At 41.4% G+C, this 15,922-nt stretch overlaps 1 protein-coding gene across 1 annotated transcript in view; it reads right to left on the bottom strand.

Moving 5' to 3' along the window:
* Cd99l2 (CD99 molecule like 2) overlaps positions 1-15,922 on the bottom strand; it is a 76,131-nt gene that overhangs the window by 15,481 nt on the left and 44,728 nt on the right. Inside the window, exons 4-7 of the mRNA XM_051141943.1 lie at positions 13,122-13,178; positions 3,892-3,963; positions 3,305-3,391; positions 1,143-1,208 (exon numbers count right to left, since the gene is read on the bottom strand). Of these exons, the coding sequence (XP_050997900.1) occupies positions 1,143-1,208; positions 3,305-3,391; positions 3,892-3,963; positions 13,122-13,178 (282 nt within the window). The remainder of the gene's footprint in view (positions 1-1,142; positions 1,209-3,304; positions 3,392-3,891; positions 3,964-13,121; positions 13,179-15,922) is intronic.

The raw sequence follows: 15,922 nt of genomic DNA on the forward strand, positions 1-15,922 counted from the left end.
GGTGGTGGTGGTGGTGGTGGTGGGGATGGTGGGGATGGTGGTGGTGATGGTGGTGGTGGTGGTGGTGGGGATGGTGGGGATGGTGGAGGTGGTGGTGGTGGTGGTGGTGGTGGTGATGGTGGTGGTGGTGGTGATGGTAGAGGTGGTGGTGGTGATGGTGATGATGGTGATGGTGGTGGTGGTGGAGGTGGTGGTGGTGGTGCTGGTGGTGGTGGTGGCAGTGGTGGTGCTGGTGGTGGTGGTGGCAGTGGTGGTGCTGGTGGTGGTGCTTGTGGTGCTGGTGCTGGTGGTGGTGCTTGTGGTGCTGCTGCTGCTGCTGCTGCTGCTGCTGGTTGGTAGGTTTGTTCTGTTCTGCTCTGTTTTGTTTGTCAGTCAGACTGCATCAAAACTTCTAGAGAGTCTAACCCTGTCGCTTAATTTTCTTACACCTTTAAACATGGACAAACTTGGTGGGAGGGGAGTGTGGGCATGACCATTCTCATAACAATGCTTTCCGGATGGCTACACTGAAATTCTGTTGCAAAGAAGCAAAGCACCTGTGTCCTTTAGAGTAAGAATGGATGCTACTGGCTGATAAACAGTGCTCAGGAGTAGGGCCTGGAGGGGAAAGACATTTTCTTTTACTCGTTTGCTTTTTGAAAATAGGTTCTTTTCTCACACAATACAGAGCAAGCACAGTTTCCCCTTCCTCCTCTCCCTGGGAAAGAGAAACAGACTACAAAGGCATGTTTTAAAGATGTGCTTTACCAGGGGCTTCTTTACAACGTTTGTTGTATTATATTTGAACCCTCCCTCTGCATGGAAAACTGACTCTCCAAGTAAGGCTACCATGATGCTCCCTGGGACTGTCCTGCCACAGGCCACTGACCTTGGTGCTCCCTCACAAACAGCACCAAGGTAGAAACACCTACACAGGCAGAACCTTAGCTTAAAAAGCAACAGGGCAAATGGGGAGCTTCTCCAGGATGGCTTACAAATGAGGCCCCACCTCCAAGAATGACTTCCCACCCCAAGTTCCAAGTGTTAATATCTAAGCCTTATTTTCCAGAGGCTGAGTAAGAATGACTCGCTTTACCTGGAGACCACACCGCCAATGTTTTAACAAGAATTAGGTGCTTTGTTGGACAAAGAAACACTCCTACCTTTATTCTTGTCAGGTTTGTATCCCCCACCTCCCAGGATGTCTTCAAGATCCTTGTTTGAAAAACCTAGGGAAAAAACATACATTTCAGTGGCAAAAAAAATCTCAGCAGCAAGAAATTTGGACTAGTAAATGTTGCCAATGATACTTGGGCATTCTTCTTCATGGTCCTGGGTGTGTAGGGTACAGTACATATACACTCCTGAGAATCATGTCTGATACCCAAACTAAAAAGAGCTGGGGGAGAAGGAGGAGGAGGGAGATGCAAAAGATTGAAGAGGATAGGCAAAATTCCAACAGGCCCCTTAGACTGCCTACTGCCAGTATATATGTTCTGTATAACCTCCAATCACCTTGAGTGTTTGTGTAACCACAGAGAGCATGAATGGGTATAATCCTACTGATTAAGTTGCATTATATGCCAAAGATGAAGGGATTCTGTCAAAGTAATTAAGGGCCTGACTCAAACAAGTGAACTCTTTCAAAGTTAGTTTTGGGCTTTCCTGAGCTCAGAAACAGGAAGTTAAAGTCTCTCCTCTTCCTCCTGCTGGTCTTAAAGGAGCCTTGTTTTGAAGAGAACCTAAGCTCAGATGAGACCCCCCCCCCCATCCCAGTACCTTGATTGCATCTATCTGAGACTCTGAATAAAAAACTCAGCTTCTTCATTGAGCAAAGGAATTCTTAACTCATTTCTTTAAAAATAAATCTCCCTAACTTTCTCATGATTTGTGACACAATCATGTGACACTAAACACAAGAAGCAGAATCATTATTAATAATAATTCAACTATTAAGTACACATCCTCCTGAATGTCCTATGTGCTGAAAGGCAAAGTATGCTTAAAGCCTTTCTACTATATTCGAAAGTACCGGAGGTGCATCACCAAAGTCATTTGTGTGACTGTTCAGTTCCAATTGGTTTTATCTGCTTTGTGTCATGAGGCCACTTTTGCTGGGCAGAATGAATGCTGTAGCAATCTTCTTATTTAGGAAGCATTTCTTAAAACTGAAGGAAGAGTCCATCAGCTCAAGACAGTCACTGATGGTATTATGTATTAATAAGATTCCAAGTAAAGTCTTTATAAGCTACTGTGAGTCCATTGGTATCCCACTACATAGCGACTTTCTCCAGTGGCAATGGTGGTATTAGTAGGAAATTGGCTTTTGGTTTTTTATAATAACATGTGGCATTACACTGAAGTTTGATAAAACTCAATACAACAAGGTTTTCCAAAAAACTGACCTGCAATGTTACAAAAGAACAAATGGGCCAAAGTCCATTGGGTGGGTATTGTAGTTCAACTGTGAAATGACCCTCTAGATTCATGCGTAGGAACTCCTGAGTCCCAGCTTTTGGAAATATGTCCCTGGGACCTGATGTTTGAGCTTCCTTAGCCTACTTCCTGTCTCTTCCTTTGGGCTTCCTGGGTGTGGATACAATATGACCGGCTGACTCATGTTGGGACCCTCTCAAGTTTGGAAACAATAAGCTGAATGAAGCCTTCCTCTTTGCTTTGTTTGCCAGGTATTTGGTCAGGGCAAGTAGAAATGTAACTAAAGGTAACTGAGTGAGGAAGTTACTAAACACTTTAAAAATTATTCATGTATATGTTTGTTTTAAAACTCTTTTGTTTTAATTATATTTATTATTTAAGTGGTTGTGTGTGTGTATGTGTGTGTGTGTGTGTGTAGGTATGCACATGCCATAGTGCACATGTGTGGGTCAGAGGACAGCTTTCAAGCTACATAATGTCAATATGAGTATCCAAGTATCACCTAGCAAAATGGATAGTCTAAAAATTTCTAAGAAATGTAAAATAATGCCACTCTTCTCATTAGACCATTTTTAATCTTGTTACACATGGTAATTTACCATAAAATGGGCTATTTATGTTAATATGTATTGGTTTAGTAGTAATCATTTTAAACTAATACTGATTTTTAAATTTTTTTAAATATACAGCTGATAAGCTGATGGATATGACTCATATAGACAACTTATTGAGACTCACAATTATTTAGGGAATCCCAAGAGCCCAAAGTTTCAGCATTACTATGGTAGGGTTCTCCTACAGTTTGAAATGGCAAGGATCTACAGTGCTCTGAACAGACCCTGTCAGGAACTTCAGCATTGGCCTATGGTGTCAAGCAGCTAGGACTTACCTCCTCCATCTCCTGCATTTGGCTTTTTGTTGCCATCTAGATCATTTTGATCATCCAAGGCATCATACAAGCTCAATTCATCTGGCTCTGAAAACCACAAAGCAAAAGAAACAATCACTCACTGTCCTGGCTAGTTTTTAATGTCAACTTGACACGTGCTAGAGTCACCCGAGAGGAGGGAACCTCAGCAGACAAAATGTGTAGGCAAGCCTGTAAGGCATTTTTTAAATTAGTAATTGATGGGGGAGAGCCCAGCCCATTGTGGGTGGTGTCATCCCTGGGCTGATGGTTCTGGGGTCTATATAAGAAAACAGGCTGAGCAAGCGATGGGGAGCAAGACAGTAAGCAGCACTCCTCCATGGCCTCTGCATCAGCTCCTGCCTCCAGGTTCCTGCCCTATTTGAGTTCCTGTCCTGGCATCCCTCAGTGATGAACAGTGCTGTGGAAGTATGAGACAAATAAACCCTGTCCTCCCCAAGTTCTTTTTGGTCATGGTGTTTTATCACATTGACAGAAACTTCAATTAGGACAAAGCTCTAGACAATAGCTGATATGGAAATTCTTCCTTACTTCTCAGCTTGTCTTACCCATAGGATTTGATGGTGGTCTAGTTGTTACTGGCCTTCTAGTTGTGGTAGTAGTGAAATGGTCCCGTCTCTCTAAAAGCATGGAGGGGGGGAGATAGCAAGAGTCATGTTTAATAACAAAATGTATACTTGCACAATAGTTTAAGGAAGAACAGAGTACTCTTGTCTTAGTGCTTGAAATTCTTATATGACCTCATAATTACTTGGGAAAAGATGCCAAGGAGATAGGTTTAACCTATTTTTTATAGGTTGGGGACTGAGAGAAGAATATAGGTCCACATCTCACTACTTGACAAGTGGTGCTAGAACATGAGCCCAGCTCTGCTGACCACATTGACTAGGGAGTTCTAGAACTTACTCAGGCATGATCCTCAAGACATTCAAGCCATGGTTTCCTCCACTATTAATTGGGCAGCTGAACTACAGATAAAAATGCCTAAAGATGAATGAACTGACATTTCCTGTGATATATTATTGAGAATTGTCTTATAAACTGGAAGTGATTAAAACACACACACACACAGAGAGAGAGAGAGAGAGAGACAGACAGACAGACAGACAGACAGATGACCATCATGCTACACCATATATAAAAATGGATCAAAGATCTAAACACTCAGTAGAAAACATTTTGGAAAATATTTGTGACATTATACTTGGAGATATTTCCTGGATATGAAAGTACAAGCATGAAAAGAAATAACGGACATGAGTTGGAGACATGTCTTAGTGGTTAAGAGCACTGGCTGCTTGGATCCAGGTTCAGTTCCCAGCACTCACATGGCTGCTCACAACTGTCTGTAACTCCAGTCCCACAAGATCTGAGACCCTCTTCTGTCTTCCTTAGGCACCAGGCATCCATAAGGCGCACAGACAAAAACAAACAAACAAACAAGAAGTAGGAGAGAGGAAGAAATTCAAAACAAAGCATAGTGATACATATATATATAAAATGTCACAGTGAATGAAGGGCAAGATGGATGGCTTGGGGTTTCAATTCCCAAGAAGAGGCAAAGTGAGAGTTGTTCAGACCATGGAAATTGAGAGTTTAGGTACATAAGGGCTGAAAATAAAATCAATACGCAGGCTACAGAAGAAAAATCATATAATTATACCACCAACATGCAAAGACCTAAAACATTTTATGAAAAGGGACTTTGTTTTAAAAAATCACATTGGGAATGAAGGTTGCAAGTCTGCCTTCTAGAAGACAGTTGTCAGTCTTATTGGTTAAAGACTGACTTTCCTTTCTGTAAGATCAGGAGCAAAGCAACATCATTGCCACCACTCTAATTTCATAGAGTATAGGAAGTTCTACAACTAAAAGAAAAAAATATGTACATTGGAAAAGAGGAAATTAGTCTGTCCATATTTGCAGATGACATGATCATCTTCACAAAAAAAACTTCAAAGAATATGAAATATGGGGGACTAGTTAGCAAATACACCAGTCTCAAAAATGAGATCAATAGCATCAACAAGTAATGGCGATGAACATATGGCATCCAAAACCCACCACTCACAAAAGAAAAGAAAACAAAATGTTGAAATATATACTTTGAAACCAATGGTACAGAAAATTACTACGTTCAGATAAAGAAAACACAGAGTTTGAAAGTTATAAAATAAAGAGAATCCAAATAAACAGTTCACGGACTGGAAAGCCAACTCAACAGAGTGAGATGTCAGCTTCTGTCAGCTCCCACACTGAGCTATATGTTCCATGCGAGCCTGTACATGCCCCACTGTTTTCTTTCCAGAAATAGTCAAATTTGATCTAAAAGTTTTATGGAAAGGCAGAACCTTAGATTAGCTTTCTAAAACCTTGAAAAGAATAAGATGGGATGAATCACTATACCCAATATTAAGGCTCATTTTATATTACACTTGTCAAACATGCGGTAGGTGGATATATACACAAGGCAACTGAACAGAATAAAGAGCTCACAACCCCTCAGATGCGCGCAAGTGATTGTTTATACATATGCAAAGCAACTCAGTGGGGGAAAGAATCTTTGCAGCAAAAGGTGCTGGGACAATTAGACTTGCAAAATAAAAAGTAACGGGTTTTATTTTTATTTTATATAAAATTAATGGCAAATGGATGGGTTATATTTGCTTAAATAGAAAATCATAAAAGTTTCAAGGGAAGTATTTCAGCATTGAATGCTTGGTAAAGAGTTCACACATTTGACAACACAATCATGTCCCATAAGAGGAGGAACTGTTAAGAAGCCTGAAAGGCCAGGAGGAGGGAGTGGCATAGAAGGAACAGAAGGATGCAGGGAAAGGAAGGAAGATGAGAAAAACAACAGGAAGCTTTAATGGAGCTAAGGCTCAGGAGGGGCTACAGATGCAGCTTGGTGGAGGTAAGCATACATTTACAGCAAAGGCCTAGGTCTGTTCCATACAACAAAGAGGGAAAAAGAAGAAGGGAGAGGAAAGAAAGAAAATCTGGAGTTGGCTTTTCAAAAACGGTAAACAAGATCGAAAAACTTTATTTCTGCTATAATGACTCAAAATTATAAATGGAAGAGGAGACATTGCAATTAATACTAAATAAATACAAAGGATCATAAGGAACTACAATGGACAATCTATTCCAATAAACTGGGCAAGCTAGAAGAAACTGATAGAGCCCTAGAAGCACACAAACTATAAAGACTTGATTATGAAAAATCAAAATATAAATGGATGAATAATAATTTGAATAATCAAAGACCTCCCAACAAAGGAATATCCAGGGAACAGATGGCTATAAAAATGAATTCCTTGAAGGATTCAAAGAAAAATTAAAGCTAATCCTTCTCAAATTCTTGCAGATTTGAATAGGAGGAAATAATTCCACATTCACTTCATGAGACCAAACACAAGCAAAAGTCCATGAACAGAGGCAGCACTCATCAGGGAAACATTAGCAAATAGAATTCAACAGCACATTTAAAAGCTTATATACCATCTTCAAAACTGGACTGAGGTCTGCGACAGAAGAATTGTTCAGCATAACCAAGCAATAGACATTAAAAGTATGAAATAAACATTTTTAAAGTAAAAATCATGTGATCAGCTCAGTAGGCATAGAAAGAGCATCTGACAATATTTGACATCTTTTGATGAACAGTCTCAAGACATTAGCTATAGAAGCTGTGGTGGCTAGTGTCAGTTGTTGACTCAGTGTGCTCTAGAGCCACCTGGGGGACAGGCCTCTGGCTATGTGGTACAGGATTATCTTGACTAGGTTAATTGTGTCAAAAAGAACCACCCATGGTAGATTGCACAGTTCTTTGGGCTGAGACCCTGGACTGTACAGAAAGGACAGTGAGCTGAGCACACACTGTCTTCTTTCTCTGCTTCTTGTCAGAGTATTTTCTCACAGCAACTGGAAAAGTAATCAAGATGAAAGTGACGTAACTCAACTGAATGAAGGCCACATAGGATAAGGGGACAGTAACATCACAGGCAATAGTGAAACCTGAAAGCTTTTTTTTTCTAACATGAGTAACAAGACAATGATGCCCACTTTACACAATAAAGTGAACACAGTACCAGCAGTACCAGCAAGAACAAGGAAAGGCATCCAAATGTGAAGGTAATAAAGTGTGTAAATGGCAGGACGGTATGCATAGAAGATCCTCAAGAGCCAAGTGTCCTTGTGCATAGCTATAATCCCAGAACTTGAGGGGCAGACTCAGGAGGATCAGCAGTTCAAAGGCAGCCTGAACTATATAAGGAACTTAAAACCAGCCTGGACTAACAAAGAAATACACAAAAACAGACAAGCTGAAAAAAGAAGACCCTGGTATGTTCACAGTTTTAAAAGTGGAAGAAGTAGCCATAAGGTAAAGAGTGTAGGTGGCAAAAGGGGGTAACATTCTCCCATAGAGCCTCCAAAGAAAATGCAGCCTTGTTAGTATGTTTATTGTAGCCCATAATATTCATTCTGAATTTTTACCTCCACAATTATAAGATGAACCTCTGTTGTTTAAGCAGCAAAGGTTGTAGTCAATCACTCCTATTGGAGACCAAAAGGGAGCTCACAGAACTTCACGTTTCAATTGACACCCTCGTACCAACTGACATCTGGATTGCTGCTTTATAGGGGATGCTAAGCCAAAAATGCAGATAGATAGGACCTATGACAGTTACACCTGATCTTCACGCTCACTGGATCAAGAAGTACCCAGGACATCACTACATCATACTTCCAGCTGTGTCTGCGAGGTATGTCCAAGGAAAATTACCCAAGAGAGAAAGACTCTAAATGCTAACAGCATTATCACATAAACTAGGAGACCCAGATAAATTAAAATGGGGGAAAGAAGAGAACGAACTACTACCACTACGATGGACAGAAGACTCGGATTTGTCCTCCTTGAAGCTCAGTAGCACAGGGCATTTATATAACTTTCTTGAAATGACATTTTACAAATTGAAAAGAGATTAGTGGCAGCCAAGGATTGGGGAAGGGACGGAGAAAGGACAGAACTGAATGAAGGCTGCTGTGGTTGTACAGTGGGAACATGGAATGCCTATAGTGATGGAACCACTCAGTATCTGACCAGAATGGCAGGTGCACAAGCCACCAAATGGTATTTGCATGCACAAACAAAACTGGAAAATGGACAGACTGCATCTACATGGCAAGAAAGTACAAGAAGTTATTGGTAGAAACCTGGGACTTAATCTATGATGAGCTACAAAATAAAACTTAGTGTCACCACATATATGATAGTACATGCCTTAACCTCAGCACCAAGGAGGCAAAGGGAGAAGGAGGGAAAACGGAAGGCCAGCCTTGGCTACATAGCAAGACTATAAAGGGGGGGGGGTAAATAAATCTCTCCCTAAACCAAAGCCAAATCAAAAAAATTTCAATTTTAAAACACTGGTAAAGACAAATTTGAGAATCATCACAGGAAACCTTAAAAAACTGAATATTGATTTAAACTGTTACTTTTATTTCAGGTAGCAGCACTGGCAAATTACTACAAAGAAGAATAACCATTATTTTTATTGAAGTATGTCCTGGGTATGGTAGTGCATCCCTTAATGCCCACTCTACCAGTTCTAGTCAACTGTGAAGCATAGGCAACCAGCTAGCTGGGAAGTCAAGGCTGGCCTAGTCTAAAATGACATGTTCCAGGTCAGTTGTGACCCTGTCTCGAAATACAGAAACAAAATAAACTTTTTCTCCTACATAAAGTATGTTTGAATGGGTTAGACAGCCTGACACACTCTCAGCACATGAGGCACTTCTCTCTGAAGATAGCTTTCCTTGAATTACAGAAACAAGACTAATGCCTGAAGATTACATTTAAATAACAACTGCTACGCAACTTGAACATGTGTCAGACATTTCCTTGTAAATGAGTAAAATTTCCTATCACCGGAACACAAACCCTGATAGCTCCTATTTTTTTTAAGTAATTCATTTTATGTATATGAGTGATTTGACTGCATTCATATCTGTGCAACACTTGCATGACTGCAAAGTTGGATCCCCTGGAACTGTAGACAATTGAGAGCTGCCATGTAGGTGCTCACAAACACAGGTCTTCTGAAAGAGCACTCAGTGTTTTTAACTACTGACTCATCCATCCTTCGAGCCCCCTCCCCCTGACAGTAGCTGTTGCTAATAATAAAATTTGAAATTTAAATTAAAATATAAAATTTTCAGAAACCTACTGGTAACTGTGCTATAAACAGCTTTTTAGCAGATAGCTAATTTTTAAAGTCATTGTTTTATTCATTCATTTGTTTATTTTTTAAACAAAGGATTTTGCTATTGTAACCTTTGCTACCCTAGAACTTGAAATATGGTGTAGATTAGTCTTAAACTTTGGGTCATCTCCCTGCCTCTGCCTCCATAGTCCTAGGATTACAGGTGTATGCCACCTCATATGGCTTGTGATGAGGCAGGTGGCAATATTAATCAGTGTGGGTTTTGTGATACTATAAAGTGAACCATATCAAAATATGGGCACTGTGCATTATTCAGGGCACCAGTGTTTCCAAGTGACCAATGAACAGTGCTAGCAAACCATGAATGGGCAGAAGATCCATTCAAAGAAGAGGAGAGTCCAGTGGGGCTCAATGGAGCTGAGCAAGGAGGGTCAACACTGACAGTTCACACTCCACACTGCACTTATTCTGGGAAACAAGCACTGGTCAGGCATTGGTATCCTGTCTGAGAAGAATGTCTCAACTGATCTCAAAAGCACATTAAGTTCTTTCCCCTTTTTCTGTTGTGTATCTGCATGAGCTTGGGTTTTCTTCACATATTAAATTGGACTTCAGGAACTTATAACAGCTTAGTACATATACATATATAAGAATCCAGGAGAAGAATCAAGTGGTGCACACCTTTAATCCTAGCACTCAGGAGGCAGAAGCAGATGAATCTCAGAGATAGAGGCCAGCCTGATCTACAGAGTGAGTTCCAGGGGGGCCAGAGCTTCACAGAGAAACCCTGTCTTGAAAAACAGAAGCAGGAGGAGGAGGAGGTGGAGGAGGAAGAGGAGGAGAGGGAGGAAGAGCAGGAGGAGGGCAGAGAAAGAGGAGGAAGAGAGGGAGGAGGAGGAGAGGGAGGAGGAAGAAGAGGAGGGGGAGGAAGAGGAAGAGGAGGGGAGGAGGAAGAGGAGGAGGAAGTGGAGGAGGAGGGAGAGGAAGAAGAGGAGAAAGAGGAGGAAGAGGGAGAGGAAGAGGGAAAGGAGGAGGGGGATGAAGAGGAGGAGGGAGAGGAAGAGAAGGAGGAGGGGGAGGAAGAAGAAGAGGAGGAAGAGGAGGGGAGGAAGAGGAGAAGGAAAAGGAAGAGGGGAAGTAGAGGAGGAGGGAGAGGAAGAAGAAGAGGAGGAAGAGGAGGAGGGGGAAGAAGAGGAGAAGGAAAAGGAGAAGGAGGAGGAAGTGGAGAAGGAGGGAGAGGGAGAAGAAGAGAAGGAGGGGGAGGAAGAGGAGGAGGAAGAGGAGGAGGGGAGGAAGAGGAGGAGAAAGAGGAGGAGGGGGAGGAAGAGGAGGAGGGGGAAGAAGAAGAGGAGAAGGAAAAGGAGAGGGAGAAGGAAGTGGAGGAGGAGGGAGAGGGAGAAGAAGAGGAAGAAGAGGAGGAGGGGGAGGAAGAGGAGGAGGAAGAGGAGGAAGGGGAAGAAGAGGAGGAGGAAGTGGAGGAGGAGGGGGAGGAAGAGGAGGAGGAGGGGGAGGAAGAAGAAGAGGAGAAAGAGGAGGAAGAGGGGAAGGATGAAGAAGAGGAGGGGGAGGAGGAAGAAGTGGAGGAAGAGGAGGAAGAGGGGAAGGACGAAGAGGAGGAGGGGGAGGAGGGGGAAGAGGAGGAGAAGGGAGAGGAAGAGGGGAAGGATGAAGAGGAGGGGGAGGAGGAAGAAGAGGAGAAGAAGGGGGAGGAAGAAGAAGCGGAGGGAAGAGGGGAAGGACAAAGAAGAGGAGGGGGAGGAGGAGGAAGAAGAAAAAAAGGAAGCAGCAGCCTCCTCCACGTGGAGTCTGGCATGGTGATGTTCTTCTTTAATCCCAGCACTGGGAGGAGGGGTCATAGGCAGGCAGTAGATCTCTGTGAGTTTGAGGTCATCCAGTTCTATCTAGTGAATTGTGGTCTACATAGTGAGTCCCAGGCCCTCCTGGGCTACCTAGTAAGATCCTGTCTCAAAGCACCAAAAACCGCAAAGAATGCCAGGGTATTCTATTCAAGCCAAACATTACAGAAAAATGTAAAATTATGTCACTCTACTCTAAATTGTGTTTTCATTTTATAAGCACAGTTATTTCTCATAAAAATCTGTTACATATGTTGATGCATATGGCTTTTTATTTTCTTTAGATTAATAACAGTTTTTCAGTTTTAAATTCTCAGATGAGAAATATTTATAGATGTGACCCACATAAACAAATTCTTTTAAGATCTTCAAAACTTTAAAGAATTTAGAGAAAATATTTGAGTATTTTCATTCAAGAGCTCTCCTGTGGCCTGAGGTTGTTCCACTCTGCCAGACCATGAACGGCTCATGCCTGTACTGTGGTTAGTAAACTGACCCCAGGGGCTTCAGATAGGAACCCCCTCTTTTTAAAAATGTTATTAATCTGTTCAGATTACAACTCAATTGTTATCCCCTCGCTTGTATGCCCCCCTTCCTCCCTCCCTCTTACTTTCACCCTATTCCCCTCCCCTAGGTCTGAGACCGAGGGGGACCTCCTCCCCCACTATATGGTCACAGGCTATCACGTCTCATCTTGGTAGCCTGCTTATTCTTTCTCTGAATGCCACCAGGCCTCCCCACCATGGGGAGGTGGTCACATATGGGGCACCAGAGTTCACGTGTGAGGACTCACCTCTTCTGCCTCCCCCTATACCTGGTGGCTGGCAGTCATCGTCTTAATCACCCAAAGCATTAGGGGAGTAAAATGTACTGCCTTCACATAAGGCATAATAATCAACCAGAACGCATTCTGATGAATTAAATCTAATATTCAGATGGGCGTCTTGGCTGGCTTTTCATATGTGCAGGTAAAAACTCAATGTAATTCATTCTAATACTGTCTCAGATGGAGTTGCAGTGAGTCTTTCCTCACTTTCCTTCTCAGATGAGCCTTGCCTTCCTCACTTTCCACTTCAGGCAAGCCTTCTTACCTGCTGGATTTGCTGGGGCTCTGGTTGTTCCTGGCCTCCTAGTTGTGATGCTGAAGTCCTCCCATTTTGCTGAAGGGAGAAAGGAGCAAATTAAGTGAGGTATAACAGCTACTTCACAGCCTGCAGAAGTCATGAGGAGAACAACCTACAAGGGATCACACTGGGAAGAATGGCAAAATGACATGGTTCTGGAGCTGGAAATACAGATCAGTGGTTAAGAGTCATTGTTGCTCTAGCAGAGTACCCAAGTCAAAGATAGCCTGGTCTGCACAGAGAACTTTAGGACAGCCAGGGCTAAATAGAGAGACCCTGACTCCAAAAAACGAGAGAGCTGAAACAGGGCAAAGTTCTCTTTTTGTACAGCAGGAAAAAAGCTAAGACAGATGCATACTCTCTCATGTATTCAATATATCTTAAATGAAAAAAGATGACACCCATATGGCTAGATGATAAAAGCCTTGCACATGTAACAGAAAACAAACAGATGGACAAAGATGCTACTAATCTCCTCATATGTGTCTGCTTTTCTTAAGGGAACACTGTGCGTCTGGTCCAGGCTGTTCACTAGTGGTTGCTTTTTGTAATTGCTTGCTTGACTCACGCTTTACTGAAGAAGTTTCTTTCAACGCATCCTCCAGATTAAAGTCTTGCGAGTCTCCTACAAATAAGATAATTTTAAGTTTAGTTGGTTTTTAAAATAAAACACAGTAACACGGAAATATTTTCTTTGTGCTTACTATTATAATTTGTGACTCTACGAACTGAACCCAGGATCTAGACTGTACTGGGCAAGTGTTCTACCATTGAGGTACACTCTAAAAATACTCTTTTTTTTTTTGAGACAGGGTTTCTCTGTGCAGCCTTGACTATTGTAAACTCACTTTGTAAATCAGGCTGGCCCTCTGCATCCCATGAGATTAAAGGCATGAGCCACCATCTGCAAGGCTCTTCTTCTTCTTCTTCTTCTTCTTCTTCTTCTTCTTCTTCTTCTTCTTCTTCTTCTTCTTCTTCTTCTTCTTCTTCTTCTTCTTCTTCTTGTTATTGTCATTGTTGTTTTTCGAGACAAGGTTTCTCGGTGTAGCCTTGGCTGTCTGGACTCGGTTTGTAGACCAGGCTGGTCTTGAACACACAATGATCCACCTGCCTCTGCCTCCCGAATGCTGGGATTAAAGGTGCGTGCCACCATGTCCAGATCAAAAAATATACTCTTGATGTGGCCTTTGGCATTTAAAAAAGTAAGGGGATGGGAATACAAATGGAAAACAAAAGAAAGCAAAAGTATCTATATTTACACCAGAAAAAAATAGGCCAGCGGTCAAAATCAAAACACTCCAACATGATAGAAGGAAACAGATCATTAGGTAATACAAAAGGGTTAATTCATTGAGAAGTCAGGAGCTCAAATGTATAAAGCAATCATTAATAGATATGAACAGACAGTGTAACACAGGAACAGGAGCGTTCCATCATTGAATATTGAATCTAAACATAATAAGAAAACACTGGCTTTTATAAGTACTTACAGACCACTCCACTAATGCACACATGGGAATACCACAGACCATGTGTTAGCACACAAAGCATATCCCTGCAGTGATTGCAGAAGACTAGAATCATACCAAATCAGTTTTCTGACTGCAATAGCATGAAACTAAAACTGAACGGAGGGAGAAAGCTAGAGGAACTCTCAAATATATAGAAATTAACAGCACTCTTCTCAACAATCAATAAGACAATGAAAAAATCAAGAGGGAAACTAAACAGTATCTTGAGACAAAGAAAAATAGAAGCAAATATACTCAAACTGAAAGCAATGCTGAGAGGAAAGTCTCCATCATGATGGGCCTCATGTTACACCTCAGAAAGCTGGAAAATACAACAAAGGGAAAGCCAAACATAGTAAAACATTAAAACAACAACAACAACAAAAACACTAAGGTCAGAATGGAAATAAACTAGAAACTAGAAAATCAGGCTAGCTGGGAAGATGGCTCTGTGAATGAAATGCCACCAAGTGCTGCTTTTCCCGGGCCTCCTGGAGATCCAAACTCCTGTCCTTATACCCAGGACTGGAGTTAAGATGCTTGTGACCTGCCATGTGGGTGCTGAGAATCAAACCCAGGTCTGCTGGGAAAGTAGTCGATGTTCTTAACTGCTGGGCCATCTCTCAAGCCCCACACAAGAAACAGTTGAATTCAAAGAAACATGCAAGCTTCCAAGACCAACTCAGGGAGAAATAAGAAATATGAATAGACCAAAAGTGACTAAAAAGAGTAATCCAGTAAGAAAAAGTCTCCCAGAGTTCACCATTAATTCTATCTACAATTGAAAAGCTAACCTATCTTTACACACACACACACACACACACACACACACACACACACACACACACACACACACACACACACAAATATTCACACACACGGGGCATGAGATCCATTTCCAAACTCATTTTTCTCATCCCAAAGGACACTACAAGAAAAACACAGGACAACATTCCCTGATAAACACAAAGGCAAAATTCCTCAACTAAATACTATCACATAAGACAACACATTAAAATACCCTTCCCCATTGTCAAACAGGAATCATTCCAGGGATTAAAGAATCATCCTAAATCAATATATGCAATACAGTATACTAACTGTATTGCATGTGTATATGCAATACACGTGATACTGAGCAAAGCTACATGATTATCACAATAAATGTAGTAATGCATTTGACAAAATTCATTATCTGTTTGTGTTTAACACTATCATAAATACAGAGCCCATAGCTAATATCATAATCTACATGTTTTTACAGCACAAGAAAGAATATGCCATTATGGAATCAACCTAGATGTCCTTCAGTGGTTAAAATGATTTTCTAATGTGGTATATGTGTTCAATTGAATATTATTCACCTACACAGAATAATAAAGTCATGTACTTTGCAAGAAAATGGATGAAACTTAAGTTTCATTGTAAAAAGTTTCATTTAGAAAGCTCATGTCACACACTTTATCTCAAGTACAGATCTTAGATTTGAATTTTTATTTGTTCTTAATTTTAAAAATTATATGTATGTGTGTATTTGTGGACATAGGTGCAGGTGCTCCTGGAGGCAGAAGTAGGTGTCAGATCCTGGAGACAGAGTTACAGATAGTTGCTAACTGCTTACGATGGATGCTGGGAATCAAACTCATAATGACTGAATTATCTCTCAAGTCTGAGTACAGATGTAAACAAACACCTGAGGAATAGAAAAAAATCAAAAGTCACAGATATTGGGGTACAGTTTAGAATAAGCCAAACCCCTGTGAGGTCAGTATGGAAAATAACAGAGCGAGACATTGACCAGCCAAAGGGATCATGCCCCTGATTTCAAACTACAAATTGGGTAAGAATAATATAAAAA

The sequence above is a fragment of the Acomys russatus genome, chromosome X (genome assembly GCF_903995435.1).
Source record: "Acomys russatus chromosome X, mAcoRus1.1, whole genome shotgun sequence".
In the NCBI taxonomy this organism is placed as follows: domain Eukaryota; kingdom Metazoa; phylum Chordata; class Mammalia; order Rodentia; family Muridae; genus Acomys; species Acomys russatus.